This window comes from Berghia stephanieae, chromosome 1 (assembly GCF_034508935.2).
Source record: "Berghia stephanieae isolate SIO BIC M18660-M18661 chromosome 1, UCSD_Bste_1.3, whole genome shotgun sequence".
Taxonomy (NCBI): Eukaryota; Metazoa; Mollusca; class Gastropoda; order Nudibranchia; family Aeolidiidae; genus Berghia; species Berghia stephanieae.
Window position 1 is genome coordinate 42,416,207 of NC_088360.1, and position 14,873 is coordinate 42,431,079.

At 35.1% G+C, this 14,873-nt stretch overlaps 1 protein-coding gene across 6 annotated transcripts in view; it reads right to left on the minus strand.

Annotated features, from left to right (window-relative positions):
* The window catches only part of LOC144975033 (hemoglobin subunit alpha-A-like), a 143,602-nt gene that overhangs the window by 81,280 nt on the left and 47,449 nt on the right, over positions 1-14,873 (minus strand). For 4 of the 6 annotated variants that reach the window (XM_078918731.1, XM_078918721.1, XM_078918697.1 and 1 more), the window contains exon 2: positions 475-932. In XM_078918731.1, the coding sequence (XP_078774857.1) occupies positions 475-716 (242 nt within the window). In that variant the 5' untranslated portion in view covers positions 717-932. Of the gene's footprint in view, positions 1-474; positions 967-14,873 lie in introns of all 6 variants that reach the window. The other 2 variants (XM_078918713.1, XM_078918705.1) reach the window with 1 other exon arrangement.

Below are 14,873 nucleotides of genomic sequence, written 5' to 3' on the forward strand. Positions count from 1 at the left end.
CAACTCGTTTCAGCTTTTATTTGTCTCTTCGCTTCTCTGGCATATTCTTTCCTTTTTATTCTCTATCTGCCAGTTACGTCTACACACATGATATTCCTATTCATTGTCTTGATTGATTGATGGGATTTTCCCCAAGGTAGGATCTCAATCATTTTTGAAGCATCAAGCAATAAAGGAAAAAAATCCCAACAAACCACAAACAACAAAAGTCCGATGGAAAGAAAACGAAATTAGACAGTTAACTGTCGTACTCTGAAAAAACACGAATTTAAAAAATTTGGTCAGAAAATCATCCTTCAAATATCGATCGATATAAATGGCCCTCATCTTTGCAAAAACTGTTAAACCTGGAATCGCAAGACGTCTCAGATTTGAGAGTTTTTGCCAAGACGAGGGCCATTTAAATCGATGGACATTTGAAGGACGAGATTTCTGGTGTGAAATACTAAACGATTACATTCATTTTACACTTACCGAATCAACATTTCCACGCCGGTGTCTTCCAATCGTCGTTTTATTCCTTTCCAGTTCTTTTTGAGTTTGAAAACTTGCATTGCAGTCAAATTAAGCCTAGGATCAGGACTAGGCGGTTGTTGGGGTTGGTTATACGAATGTTGCTGGTACATACCACCATCACCACCACCACCACCACTTCGGCCATTACATTCGTTATCACCACCACCGCCACCTTCACCGCTGTTTAGACCGTCGGCCATTGTTCCAATAAAATGATCTGTTGATTCCAAAATAATTGGAAATTCGAGGCGGTGTGATTAAAACACAGTATTGATTAAAAAAAAATTTTTTTTTTGGGATTTGTTTTAAGAATAGTTGTTGTGGTGGTGACAAGTTGTGTTTAACATTATAACAATTCGTGTCTGACGTAACCAGTGTAACCAGTCGTGTTCGAAGGAATAATTTTCAATTTGTCCCTGTTGGTTGATAACCCAGATTGAAAAAAAAAAACTATTTAGAAGAGGAAAATAGAATTGGTGTGATTGAAAAGGGAGCTGTAAATTGTGGTTATGTACACAGTCAGAATTAAACACATAGGTACACACACACACACACACACACACACACACAGAGAGAGATAGAGAGAGAGAGAGAGAGGGAGAGGGAGAGAGAGAAAGAGAGAGAAGAGAGATAGGGTGTGTGTGAGAGAGAGAGGGAGAGGGAGAGGGAGGGAGGATGGGAGAGAGGGAGAGAGAAAGAAAGAGAGAGAGAAGGAGGAATGGAGGGAGGGAAAGAGAAAGAAAGAGAGAGAGAGGATGGGAGGGAGAGAGAAAGAAAGAGAAAGAGAGAGAGAGAGAGAGGGGGGAGGATGGGAGAGAGAGAGAGAGAGAGATTAAATCAATGTGGGAGGAGAGAGCAAGGTAGCGTGAGAGGGGGGAGGATAGAGACTTTGGGTAAGGCAAAAGAATAAGAGAGAGAGAGAGAGAGAGAGAGAGAGAGAGAGAGAGAGAGAGAGAGAGGAGTAAAGATCGAGAGAGCGAGCGAAAGGGGGAGGGTAAAGATCGAGAGAGAGAGAGAGAGAGAGAGAGAGAGAGAGAGAGAGAGAGTTTGTGTGTGTATATGTATGAGTCTGTTTGCGTGAGTGTGGTGTATATAGTGTGGGTATGTGTATAAAGATGACGTTAAGATGTTTTATTGCCCGGTGAAAAAATATTTTAAGGATCCCTTGACATTTTGTGCAACGGATAAGATTTATTCCTCTTAGAGCTAAAAACCTAACAATCCTTCCAGAAGTTGCCTTTTCCCCTAGAGGTAGACATAACAATCCTTTCAATCCTCTCCGTCTTCCTGTTTATGCTTTAAACCCTGAAAAAAAGGGGGAAAATGCATGTTAGAAAAGGAACAAATTAAGAGAATGAGAGGGAAACATTAAAAAAAATCTTTTGTCTTTTTTTTTCTTAATTGGGTTTAGGATGGAATTTATGCGCTGTTATAAATTTTGAACTTTGAACTTTAAGGAGATTATAGGCGGCGCTTTGTGGCATGTTTTAAGCCATTCGGTTATGTGACAATGATTGACGAGTCAGTTCATTGTCTTGCTTTTTCGTGGATCAAACAACATCAAATGTTTATTGACCTTGTGGGTAATGCAAGGAAAATGATATCATGGCCCTAATTTGAAAAAAAAGCAAGACATTTTATGTGGTCCCAGGTTTGTGTCATTTTAATTGATCGATATTAGAAGGACGAGTTTTCTGGCCAAAACTTTTAAAATGTGTTGGGGGTTTTTTTTCAGAGTACGACAATGTGTAACACCCTTCATGTCACTTATTCAGCAAGAGAACTTTCACAGATCACCTAGTATCTGATTCAAGTCGAAACTTGGGAGGTATATAATATGAATATCATCAACATCGTGTGGTTTAATGATACGCCATCAATATTAGCACCTTGTACTTTCATTATGCAGGGCATGGATCATCGTGGACTCTTCGGTGATTAACTCACTCAACTCACTGATATGGATCTCACCGTTGTTAGAAATGTAGATAATGAAGTATGCGTTTCAATGAAATGGCCGCACATCCTGACTCGCGAAACAATAAGAAATCACGCTTAGCCATTTAACTGTAGTAGTCTGGAAAGGCACATTAAAATATTTGGTTGGCCCGAAAACTCGTCTTTCATATATCGATCGAATAAAATGAACCTCATCTTGGCAAAAACTATCAAACTTGGTACTTCGTGAAGTCCCAGGTTTGAGAGCTTTTGCCAAGATGAGAGTAATTTAAATCGATCGATGTTTGAAGGTCGAGTTTTATGCCAAGTTTTTAAATACGGGTTTTTCCAGAGTATGGTAGCTTTCTGGTTAAATGGGTTTGATAAAATGTGATGGCAACAAATCTAATCATTGGCTAGCAAAAAAATAATAATAATCACAACTGTGAGCTGTGGCCTCAAAACGGTATTATGTGGATGTGATTTAGATGCCAATGTTGAGTTTTTGTTGAGCAAAAAAAGATTAGACTTGATACAGTTTTTATGTCTTGTGGAGAAGAATAAATAAATATAGTTATCGAAAGTGACAAAATCATAAAATTTTACAATTCTGACCATTAAACCATAAAATCCATATTTGGCATCTGTATCACCTGGACATAACACCGTTTTTGATACAATGGGTCATAAATAAATTTCAATAATATGATGTTGGCCATATTATATTGTTTTAAAATCTATTATGCATCGCGCGTTTTGACCAAATAATAATAATAATAAATTCTAGATGTCAACTCGCAAAAAGATCGTTTTTAGGACCACAAAAAGGATTGCTTAAGGTTAGCCACTCATGATAGCCTTACAAGAGATGTAGGCAAGATTAGTGAACTCATAGTCTGACATTTCTTTCAAAATTACATTACAATATTAGACTACGACTACCATGAAAAGAAATAGATAGGTGAATGAATTGCCATTCGTGAGATAAAGGTAAGGATAAATCTTCCCATTCGTTGTAAAATTCGTCATGGCAGTCCCATGTTTGAAAGTTATTGACAAGATGAGGGGGGGGGGGGGTGGGTCATTTCGATATTTGAAGGATGAGTTTTTAGTTTTTAGCCATAATCTTCAAAATACGTTTTTCAGTGTAGGGCAGAATTGAGTTGATTTGCTGAATTGAATTTTTGTCCAATCTGGTGCACTAGAAGACTTGTTTCAACAATAACAACAACAACAACAAAATAAAATAAAATAACAAACAAAAAACCCGAACAAAACAGAGCAAAAAAAAAAAAACCAACAAAAAAACAACAATTAAGAAGAACACTTACACCCATTTGTGGTTTCAGGTGCCATTGATGCTATGAGTTTAGGTAAATACTCACAACATCCGCTGGCAGGGTATAACGTACCGACACACAAAACTGTGTGCAACCTTGAACGTTTGATTGATATTGATAGATACACTTTAGTGAAGACTAATCACCAGAACGGCTGTCTAAAAACAAAATGAAAGAGCTGAGTGGTGTCAATTTATTTCGTTCCTTCTATCGAGACCAATAAGAGTCAACCTATTTTGCTTTGTAGCATTTTCCAAATAATACTTCGAAAGCGTTTTCTTCTTCCTTGCACGAAAAATATCCTCAATTTGGTGGATATCTCCCGGAAGACGTCAAAGTAACCATGGCCCAATTACACATCACCAGAGGGACCCAGAGCTTCCTGACTACTTTCTCCTTTTCATAGCCTTCTTTGAAAAGGCAATTTTGTTAAAAAGCAAGAATGAAGAATGATCAATCGATTAAAAGCAATTAGGGTCTACGATCACCATCCTAATAGAGTGCCATTGTTGCCTGTCGAATGAAATAAGTTTATAACGAAGCGTATGATAATAATGATAATAATAATAATAATGATAATAATAATAATAATAATAATAATAATAATAATAATAATAATATTATTATTAATAATAATAATAATAATAATATTAATATTAATAATAATATAATAATAATAATAATAATAATAATAATAATAATAATAATAATAATAATAATAATAACAATAATAATAATAATAATATGTATTTTTCTGTCCATCTTGTGAGCAAGCGAACGCTTCCATTTCTTGAACATACTTGTCAGTTATACTGACCATGACTTTTACTCTTCTGTCGTCTGTTATGTGTTACCATTTAATACTAGTTTGAAGGTTGCCGAGGAAGGTTTTGAACACCGAAACGTCAGTATTTGGTATCTTGTTATCTATACGCCTCTATTTCTTGACATTTCGACGTTATACTGACAATGATGTGTCTTTTACTCTTCTCTCGTCTGTTATGTATTACCGTTTCTACTAGTTTTGAAGGTTGCCGAAGAAGGGTTTTGACACCGAAACGTCAGTATTTTTTATTTTGTTATCTATGTTGTATTCAATTGTGGACATTACTTTTTACGGTCCACATCTGCCTGCTCCTTACACAAAATTGTTTGAGAAACAATTGGAATGAACATGTAGAAAGTGTCGCTTCTGACGCTTCAAATCTATAATAAAGTTGAGAAAAAATCAATTTATGTCAGATTAATTTCATTATTATGCTTTAAAAGAACAAGTTTTCTTTAATTGAAATAGCACACGGACTTTTCGTGGTTAAATTTGACATGTAAAAATAATTATATTTTTATTTATTATTCATTTATTTTGTATTTAACGCTAGCTTGATATATTTTCCTGTCAAGATTTATATTTAAAAAATCATTGAAGAGTCTTGATATTGATGTGTTCAAAATCAAAGAGAAAATCGAAAAGTGGACTATCTCTGACGCTAATGCCTTGTTCTCATTTTAATAAGAAAAATAATTCTCCTTCATACATTGATATGTTAAGATGACAACCAATTTGTCAAAGAGTATCAAGACTGAGATTTCTTGGAGCTGTCACGTCAATCTCATTATCATTAAATTATGAACAAAAAACATGATGAACCTTGGACGCAACCGATTTGACCCATTAACCAGTTAAACTGCCGTACTCTGGAAAAAACACGTATTTAAAAATTTGGCCAGAAAACTCGTTCTTTGAATATCGATCGATTTAAATGGCTTTCATCTTTGGAAAAACCCTCAAACCTGGGACTTCGGGAAGTCACGGATTCGCGAGTTTATACCAAGATGAGGGTCATTTACATCGATTGATATCCGAAGTACGAGTTTTCTGGCCAAATTTTTAAATACGTGGTTTTCCATAGTACGACAGTTTAACTGGTTAAAGTAACATAATTAACAAGGACATAGTCGTTCCCAATTTATATATATGCTGTCCCAGTGAGCAAACCGATAACTAACAATCTTACCCAAGGAAAAAATATGAAACAAAAGCGAGGCTGGGACCCAGGATCTTCTAGGTAACTACGCAAATCCTTAACAGCCCGAACACCTGGTTAGTAAAGTATATAATAAAACTTAAATTGTTGTTTTGATGTTTCAGTTTGATTTTTTTCTATACCAATTGAGTTAAAGGAGAAGGCTGATTCACCCGGCGATATATACAAGTATGTTGTAGCATTTTGTCAATCGTTACTGTACCAATATTGGCTAAATTACGAGATAATGATTGGTTGAGGAAAAAACACGGGTTGAATCCAATAAGAAGGAAATTGGTTTAGGTTACATAGTCAGAATAAATAACAAACACACACAGACACATCCGCGGGCGCGCGTCCTCACACGCGCCCACACGAACGCACAGTTACATTAATAAAGCAAACCCATACACAGACATATATATATATATATATATATATATATATATATATATATAATATATATATATATGTATGCAGTTGACGTCACTCAAGCCTTTGTTATTGTATTTTGCCATCCGCGTTTGTGAGTGATTCTCACTGAACTGTACTAACCTGACTATAAAAGTTCCTGGTTACACACAGTTTTGTGTGTTGGACCGTTATACTTCCGGATGGCAATGTTATGAGCTTCTTAGCCAAGCGCATACTATATATATATATATATATATATATAATATATATATATATATATATATATAGAGAGAGAGAGAGAGAGAGAGAGAGAGAGAGAGAGAGAGCAGAGAGAAAGAGAGAGGGTGGGGACGCGCAAATACACACACATACACACACGGCGAGCGAGCGAGCGATCCAGCGCGTGCGCGATATATATATATATATATATATATATATATATATATATATATATATATATATATATAGAGAGAGAGAGAGAGAGAGAGAGAGAGAGAGAGAGGGGGAGAGAAAGAAAGAAAGAAAGAGAGAGAGAGAGAGAGAGAGAGAGAGAGAGAGAGAGAGAGAGAGAGAGAGAGAGAGAGAGAGAGTTCTTAAAGAGTTGAGATAACTTTCAAAGGAGATATCTTATGTGTATTTTAAAAAATTGTTTTTAAATATTCTACCTTTATATTTGAGTTCTCTAGTAGTTGAAGGCTTAAAAACAAATTGCGGGTCGTTTTAATCTATCTGTTCTTTTTTTTTTTTTAAAGTTCATAGCCAAACGTATTATGTACCTACGCTGTTGTGCTCTGTAAAAAAAAACCCCAACGCATTTTATATAATGTTGGTCATATATAACTCGTCTTTCAAATATTGATCGATTCAAATCATCCTCATCTTGCCATAATCTCTCAAACCTGGGACTGCGATCGTATTTTTTTATCAGTAACAAATTCAATCTTTTAGCTTCTCAGGCGTCGAGAAAGGAAGACCACACAAAATTTAATATGGAAATCATTGGGGAAAGAACTGTGTGACTTTCCAATAAATTGCAATTCGGCTGAAGATTGATTACAGCGTGGCAATGGCGCTGAAAACTGAAACTGCCGAATCGACGAAGTTACAACACTCAATGTAATTGAATTTATTTAATGTATTAATCATGTTATAGAGAAATGTTTGTATTTAAAATCCGATAATGTGTGAGTGAAATAGTGCCAGACAAAGTGGAAAGAAAAAAAATACAAGAAAAACAAATCATCCCAAAATATCATCTCACGTAATCTGCCTGCCGCGACAGAGGATCGAACCTAAGCCCACCTGATTACCGGTGAGATTACACCAGTGCCTTTCCACTAATTTCTTCCGTAATCTAAAAAGGCATGTCTTTACAATTTTGGCCAGAAAACTTGTCCTTCAAATATAGATAGATTAAAATGGTCCTCGTCTTGGCAAAAAAAAACCCTCTCAAACTTGGAACTTCGTGAACGAGTAAGAGAATTTAGTTTGAAGAGTACTATGTATGTATGTATGTATGTATGTATGTATGTATGTATGTATGTATGTATGTATGTATGTATGTATGTATGTATGTATGTATGTATGTATGTATGTATGTATGTATTTTGAATGTAATGTATGTATGTATGATGTATGTATGTATGTATGTATGTATGTATGTATGTATGTATGTATGTATGTATGTATGTTGTATGTATGTATGTATGTATGTATGTATGTATGTATGTATGTATGTATGTATGTATGTATGTATGTATGTATGTATGTATGTATGTATGTATGTATGTATGTATGTATGTATGTATGTATGTATGTATGTATGTATGTATGTATGTATGTAATGTATGTATGTATGTATGTATGTATGTATGTATGTATGTATGTATGTATGTATGTATGTATGTATGTATGTATGTATGTATGTATGTATGTATGTATGTATGTATGTATGTATGTATGTATGTATGTATGTATGTATGTATGTATGTATGTATGTATGTATGTATGTATTAGTATGTATGTATGTATGTATGTATGTATGTATGTATGTATGTATGTATGTATGTATGTATGTTATGTATGTATGTATGTATGTATGTATTGTATGTATGTATGTATGTATGTATGTATGTATGTATGTATGTATGTATGTATGTATGTATGTATGTATGTATGTATGTATGTATGTATGTATGTATGTATGTATGTATGTATGTATGTATGTATGTATGTATGTATGTATGTATGTATGTATGTAGTATGTATGTATGTATGTATGTATGTATGTATGTATGTATGTATGTATGTATGTATGTATGTATGTATGTATGTATGTATGTATGTATGTATGTATGTATGTATGTATGTATGTATGTATGTATGTATGTATGTATGTATGTATGTATGTATGTATGTATGTATGTATGTATGTATGTATGTATGTGTGCGTGTGTATTTGCAAGTCTCTATTTGTGGTGATCGGAATTTCTATTTCAGTGATTGACACTTCAAGAATCCTTTCATCACCATCATCACCGTCATCATCACCATATTCATCATCATCTTCATCATCATCATCATCATCATCATCATCATCATTGTCATCATCATGAAACATCAAACAAACCGATAAAATTTTCCAGAATAACAACGACCATACCGCCACTACTGACACAAACATCACGACCATAACTTAACAATCACCTACATCACTAACAACACCAATTTAGACAACAACAAAAAATGCCAATTCCCCTCTAATGCAAAACAACAACCCATTTTTATACCCATACAACGTCCCATTACATCTCTCTAACTTGGAATTACCACAAACACCTATTTCGCCGTCAACAAACAAAGAGGCCACACCAATTTTACCACACTCTGACAAAACGCTTTTTTTCATATTTGCCAGTAAACTTTCACTTCAAAATATCAGTCAATTAAATACTTGAGCTCTTTTAAAAAAAATAAATATAGTGCAATAGCTTGTAGAAAGGCACAAGGCAAACCAAGGAAGTCCTGGTTAGAAAATGTGGAGGCAACAACTGGCCATAAGATAATCGACTGCTCGGGTAATGGCCCTTGAGCATGAAGAATGGCGTTCCATGACATTCAACATCTGTAGTGAGAAGGAACTCCGGTAAGGTAAGGGCAATATCTAATAAACGTGCTCAAAGCGCTTTACAATTGGACCCTAGCCAACGATAACTCTTAACATGTTGGACGAGACATGACCCCTGTTAGGCGATATTGCAATTTTTTTTTCAGACAGCGATAACGCTGTTAACGACCATGCACTCATTTTAGACATGAGTTCGGTGAGAGAATGTGAGTAAAGAGCCTTTTCCGAGGACTTAAATATGCGCCGCTTAGAACGAGACTCGAACTCAGGACCTTCCAATCCGAAGGCGCGTGGCATACCACTAGACCACATAGGCGCACATATACCAATCGATTAGTAAAATAAAACTCTCAAACATGAAACTTCAAAGATACGTCAAATTTGATACTATTAGATAAGTTGTAGATCATTATAACCAATAGGCATTGGAACTAAACGAGTTCGGGATGACATTGATAAAATGCGTTTTGCAAGAGAACGACAGAATTCACTCCTCCTAGTTCCATTAAGAGACATGATAATAGAATAGCATCGATTTGCCCCGAATGGCCACAGGTACTGCTCTCATTTCCGGATTAATCCGTGGGAATTTGACATACACAGCCCACGTAGGGAGCACGACAGTGAGGAGGACGAAACTAGTGGTGGTGGGTTTGTGGTGGTGATGGTGGTGGTGGTGGTGGTGATGATGATGATGATGATGATGATGATGATGATGATGATGATGTTGATGATGGTGATGATGGTGGTGGTGGTGGTGGTGGTTGGTGGTGATGATGATGATGATGATCATCATCATCATCATCTTCATCTTCATCATCATCATCATAAAGATAAGTGTGAAATAGGGAATATGGGGCGTACTATTGTTTTAATGAGAGTGAATTAAATGTTTATGTACTCCTTCAAAACGAATAAAACATAATTCGAAGACTTTTGCTTTCCCTCTGCTCAACTCCATCATAGTCAGACAAAAATTGGTCTAGTAGTAGAAGATAATAGTTTTCCCGAGACAGGGATAGCCCAAAAAATCCTATCAATCGCGAGTTTTACACATAATATTGAACCCGGTTTCATTGGCATCGTGTTATGAACTCTATTGCGAAAAGCGTCTTTTCTCTGTTGTTCTTTGTTTGTTGTTGTTTTTTTTTCTTTGTTGTAGTGTTGCTTTCGTTGCAGTTTATTTTCTTTATTTAATTATTTATTCAGTCTGTTTCACTCCATTATTACTGTCTGAAGAGGTGTGTATGAAACAGTGACAGAAAAAGTAGAAAGAAAAATACAAGAAAATAAATTCCACCTTTAAAAAACAGTCTCTCTGGACTGGAGGCACTCGCCATATCCATTATTAATGGAACATTTGCATCATCCATGATATTTCCAAAGTGTGAAAGAAGCATTACAATCCAGTATGACTACCACGGTTACAAAATGCGATAATTTAATCCTTAACCCAAAGGCGAATAGTCTAGATAGTAATCAAGATGATATATCTGTTTTAGCGGATCAAACCTCTGAAAGTCTCGATTTTCACGATCGGCGGATCATAACTCTGCCATCAGAGATCGGATCCATCCTAAATTATATAAAGCATGGCGCGCAAAGCTCATATGTAAACTTCAGAGTTTTGATCCGCCGATCGTGAAAATTGAGACTTCAAAGGTTTGATCCGCCGACCATCGATATACTGCTCATAATTCTTCAACTGACAAAAGACTTTTTATTATGACCAGAAAACGTTTACAGACTGCAAAATATCAATTGATTAAAATGACTTCTTACGTATCAAAAATTGTCACATCTTGGAGTTTGATTTAACATCCCAGGTTAGGGACGTTTTGACATAGTTAGTCGATGAATATTAACCAGTTAGCTATACCACGCTCTGGAAAAACGCGTATTTAAAAATTTGGCCAGAAAGGTCGTCCTTCAAACCCGGAACTCGCGAAGTCCGAAGGTTGAGAGTTTTTGTCTAGATGAGTGTAATTTAAATCGATCGAGAATTGAAGGTCGTGTTTTCTGACCAAATTTTTAAACACGTGTTTTTCAAGAGTACGACAATTAACTGGTTAAAATCAAGAGTTATTATTTTATTAATTCTTTATTTTGATGCCAAAATGAAAAAAAAGGAATGTGTTTCGTCAGAATACAACAGAACAGAGAATATCGCTGTAACCATGTGTGTGAATATCAGATTATTAGAAACACATAATGATATCGTGATGGAGAAGAGGTTGAGGACACGGTGACCTTTGTGTCTGATATCTACGATCGTTGAAATAAAAACTTTTTTACAAATCATAAATTAAACATTTGAAGAGTGTTTAGTTTAGCACGGCGATGCAATGAACATATCTTAATAAATCTGTATACTTATTTATGTGACCTACCGTCTCCAAGGGGTATTATGTCAAGATAAACCAGATGCTGAAAATGTAATCTATACCCACTGATAAGAAACTTAAGGTTATTTTCACTTGGTTATGTGGTGTAAAATAAAGACTATTTCTTGCATCGCAAAATACTCGAAGTTCACATTTCTCATCATTTTATTTCTAAAATCACTTTTCGGAACCGGACTAATCCCGACATATACATTCTAAGACCATGTGTCACATAATATTTTGTTTAGTGGGAATCCGTGCACGACTGAAAGTAAAAACACAAACACAACAGAGATATTACAATACGGTTACATAACATAATATTACGTTGGGTGAGAAACTATGCCTTCAAGTGGCTGAAATACTTCTCGCCTTTACATTGAATAAAATGACTTTAGCACAAGATAACTTTATCCATCTGATCAGTTTGACACCTTAACATATAAAGTAATGTTAGTAAACCGATAATGTTCATTTTTGAGTGATTTACTTATGGACCAAGACAGTAGCTTGATTTGCTGCTAAACTGAGAGTGGTCAGATTGTTTTACATGTGTCCTTTTACTTTTGGTGTCAGAAAACCTATCTTAGTAGTTGGTAAAGTTATCAAATTAAGACACTAGGGAATAGGCACCCGTGTAAAATAAAGATCTGAACAAGTGTGTATAAAAGGGGCAAGACAAAGCAAGAAATAAAAATACAAGAAAAAAAAATCCCAAAAAATCAGTCTACTTAGACTGCGGATCGAACCCCAGACCTTCTGATTACCGGTCCGACGTGCTACCAGTAAATTGTCTGGCACCTTTCATACACACTTGTTCAGATTTTTATCTTAGTTGGTGAAGTCTATATCAGATTGTAGGTATATTGGTAATATGAATATCAATTATAATTTCGTGGTCTTCATAAAACATAATATTGCCTATCTAAAATACCAGTTTTGTGGTGTAACTAAAAACATTAAATCAAAAATACCTTCTCAAATTCATATTACGAGAGCTCGTCGAGGAAACAAGCCACATAGATTAAACTGCCGTACTCTGGAAAAACATGTATTTAAAATTTTGGCCAACAAACTCGACCTTCAAATATAGATGAATCAAAATGACGTATCTCTTAGCAAAAACTCTCAAAAAATGGGACTTCGCAAAGCAAAAGTTTTAGATATGTATTTTTCCTGTGTACGGCAGAATCCGTGACTAAACCAATTGTCCTTATGTTAAAGTCTGACAATCGAAATTCTGCCGCTGTTTTTAAAAATACAATATATGTAATGTTAACCAAATAGCACATAGATCATTGACGTCTACTGTGTTTTTTTTTTGTTTTGTTTTTGTTTGTTTTGTTTTTTTAATTTTTTAAAAGGACAGAATTGTACTGATTTTATTGTTGTAAGGAAATACTCAAACCAACACTAAATATTGTCCATAATTACAAATAGATATTGAAATAATCTCATTATTGCCTTCCTACTTTCAGTCCTGCACATGAATGCACGTAGGTCTGAGCCTTCAAAACTCGGATGTACTGAGAGTCTATATACATAAACTTAATAAGTCTCAAGTTTTTGGCTATAATTCAATTTTCAAAATTTAAAAGAAACCATTCAAAATGCAATATAGGGGCGATCGGTCACTATTATTTATTTATTTATTTATTCATTTATTTAGAAATGTGTTTATTTATTTACCATAATCCATTTGTTTATCTTACATGTTTCGTCAAAACAATTTGATATTTCCCACATAACAATTCCTTTAATGCCATGTGGAACGTACCCGAGATTTGTACTCATTCTGTCGCCTGAGAGTGACAGCTAGAATTGCTTACGGCACTTTGGATATGTAACTTGGTGCTTTCAGCTTTATGTGTATTTGAAACATTCACCTAGTCAATGTCGATGTTTATGGGTGTTGAAAGTATTCTTTTAACTCACTCAACCCTAACACGACTATATCCGTAGTATACCCGGGGTTACTTTTACCGATTGCCTTTTTATTACATTTTTCTGAGAGAAATTATAGACGTATTGTCAAAGATAATGTTCTTAATGTTTTACGTGTTGATGGCAGTTGAATAAAACTATCTATGCACATGCTCATTTTGATATATTTTTTTCCAATTTGTAAAGTAACAAAAGTCTTTAGGATTGAGTGAGTTAAAAAAGCAAGAAAAGCGCAGCCAATCCTGATAGAGGTAAAGACACTCTTGTGAATGCTTACAATAAATATTTCTGAATCGGACCGGATGAATCTTGTTAAGCAAATAATTAATGTAATCTGGAGGCCTGAGGTTCGAGCCCCAGACGGGTATAGTCTATTCTTGGGGATGATTTTTCCTTGTATTTTTCTTTCTGTTGTAATCTGGTACTAAACAATACACACTATTGCAGATAGAGATAGACACTGTAGGAATAAAGTCATAATTCGTGTATTACACGTTTTATATTAGATTGAATGGAAATTGTTAAATTAAAACTATAGTCTGTTCAAATTGTAAATATCAACCGTCATCATCATCATCATCATCACCATCATCATCACCATCATCATCATAATCATCATCATCATCATAATCACCATCATCATCATCATCATCAAAGTATCGCATCATTCCAATCTACATAGTTATATGCATCATCGCTACAGAAACACAAAAACCCGAAGTTCTTGAAATGAAAATGAATATTCAACAGTGGATTGTCAAATCAACAGTTTTAAAATAATTATAACACTACACCTACATCATGTCACATTATCTCTCATTCCACTGGACATTCCATCGTATGTAACCAATGGGGTAATTTGCATAGGATTTTAATAAGTAGATTGCTTTATTTTGTGCGGCTCTGTGGTCTTATTTGTGTAACACTCGCCTTCGAGTTGGAAGGTCCTGGGTTCGAGTCCAGCTCTGAGCGACGCATAGTTGAGTCCTTGGAAAAGGCTCTTTACTCACATTCTCTCACCTTACTCAGGTGTAAAATGAATACCTGGCCGTTTACAGCTTTGTATATGTAGGGTGAAAATGTAATATCACCTTACAGTAGTGCGGGGCGGTCCTTGGCAAGCTTAAGGACCACGGTCCTACGGTCCTTGGGAAATGAAGACCGCAAGGACCGGTCCTAGGACCGG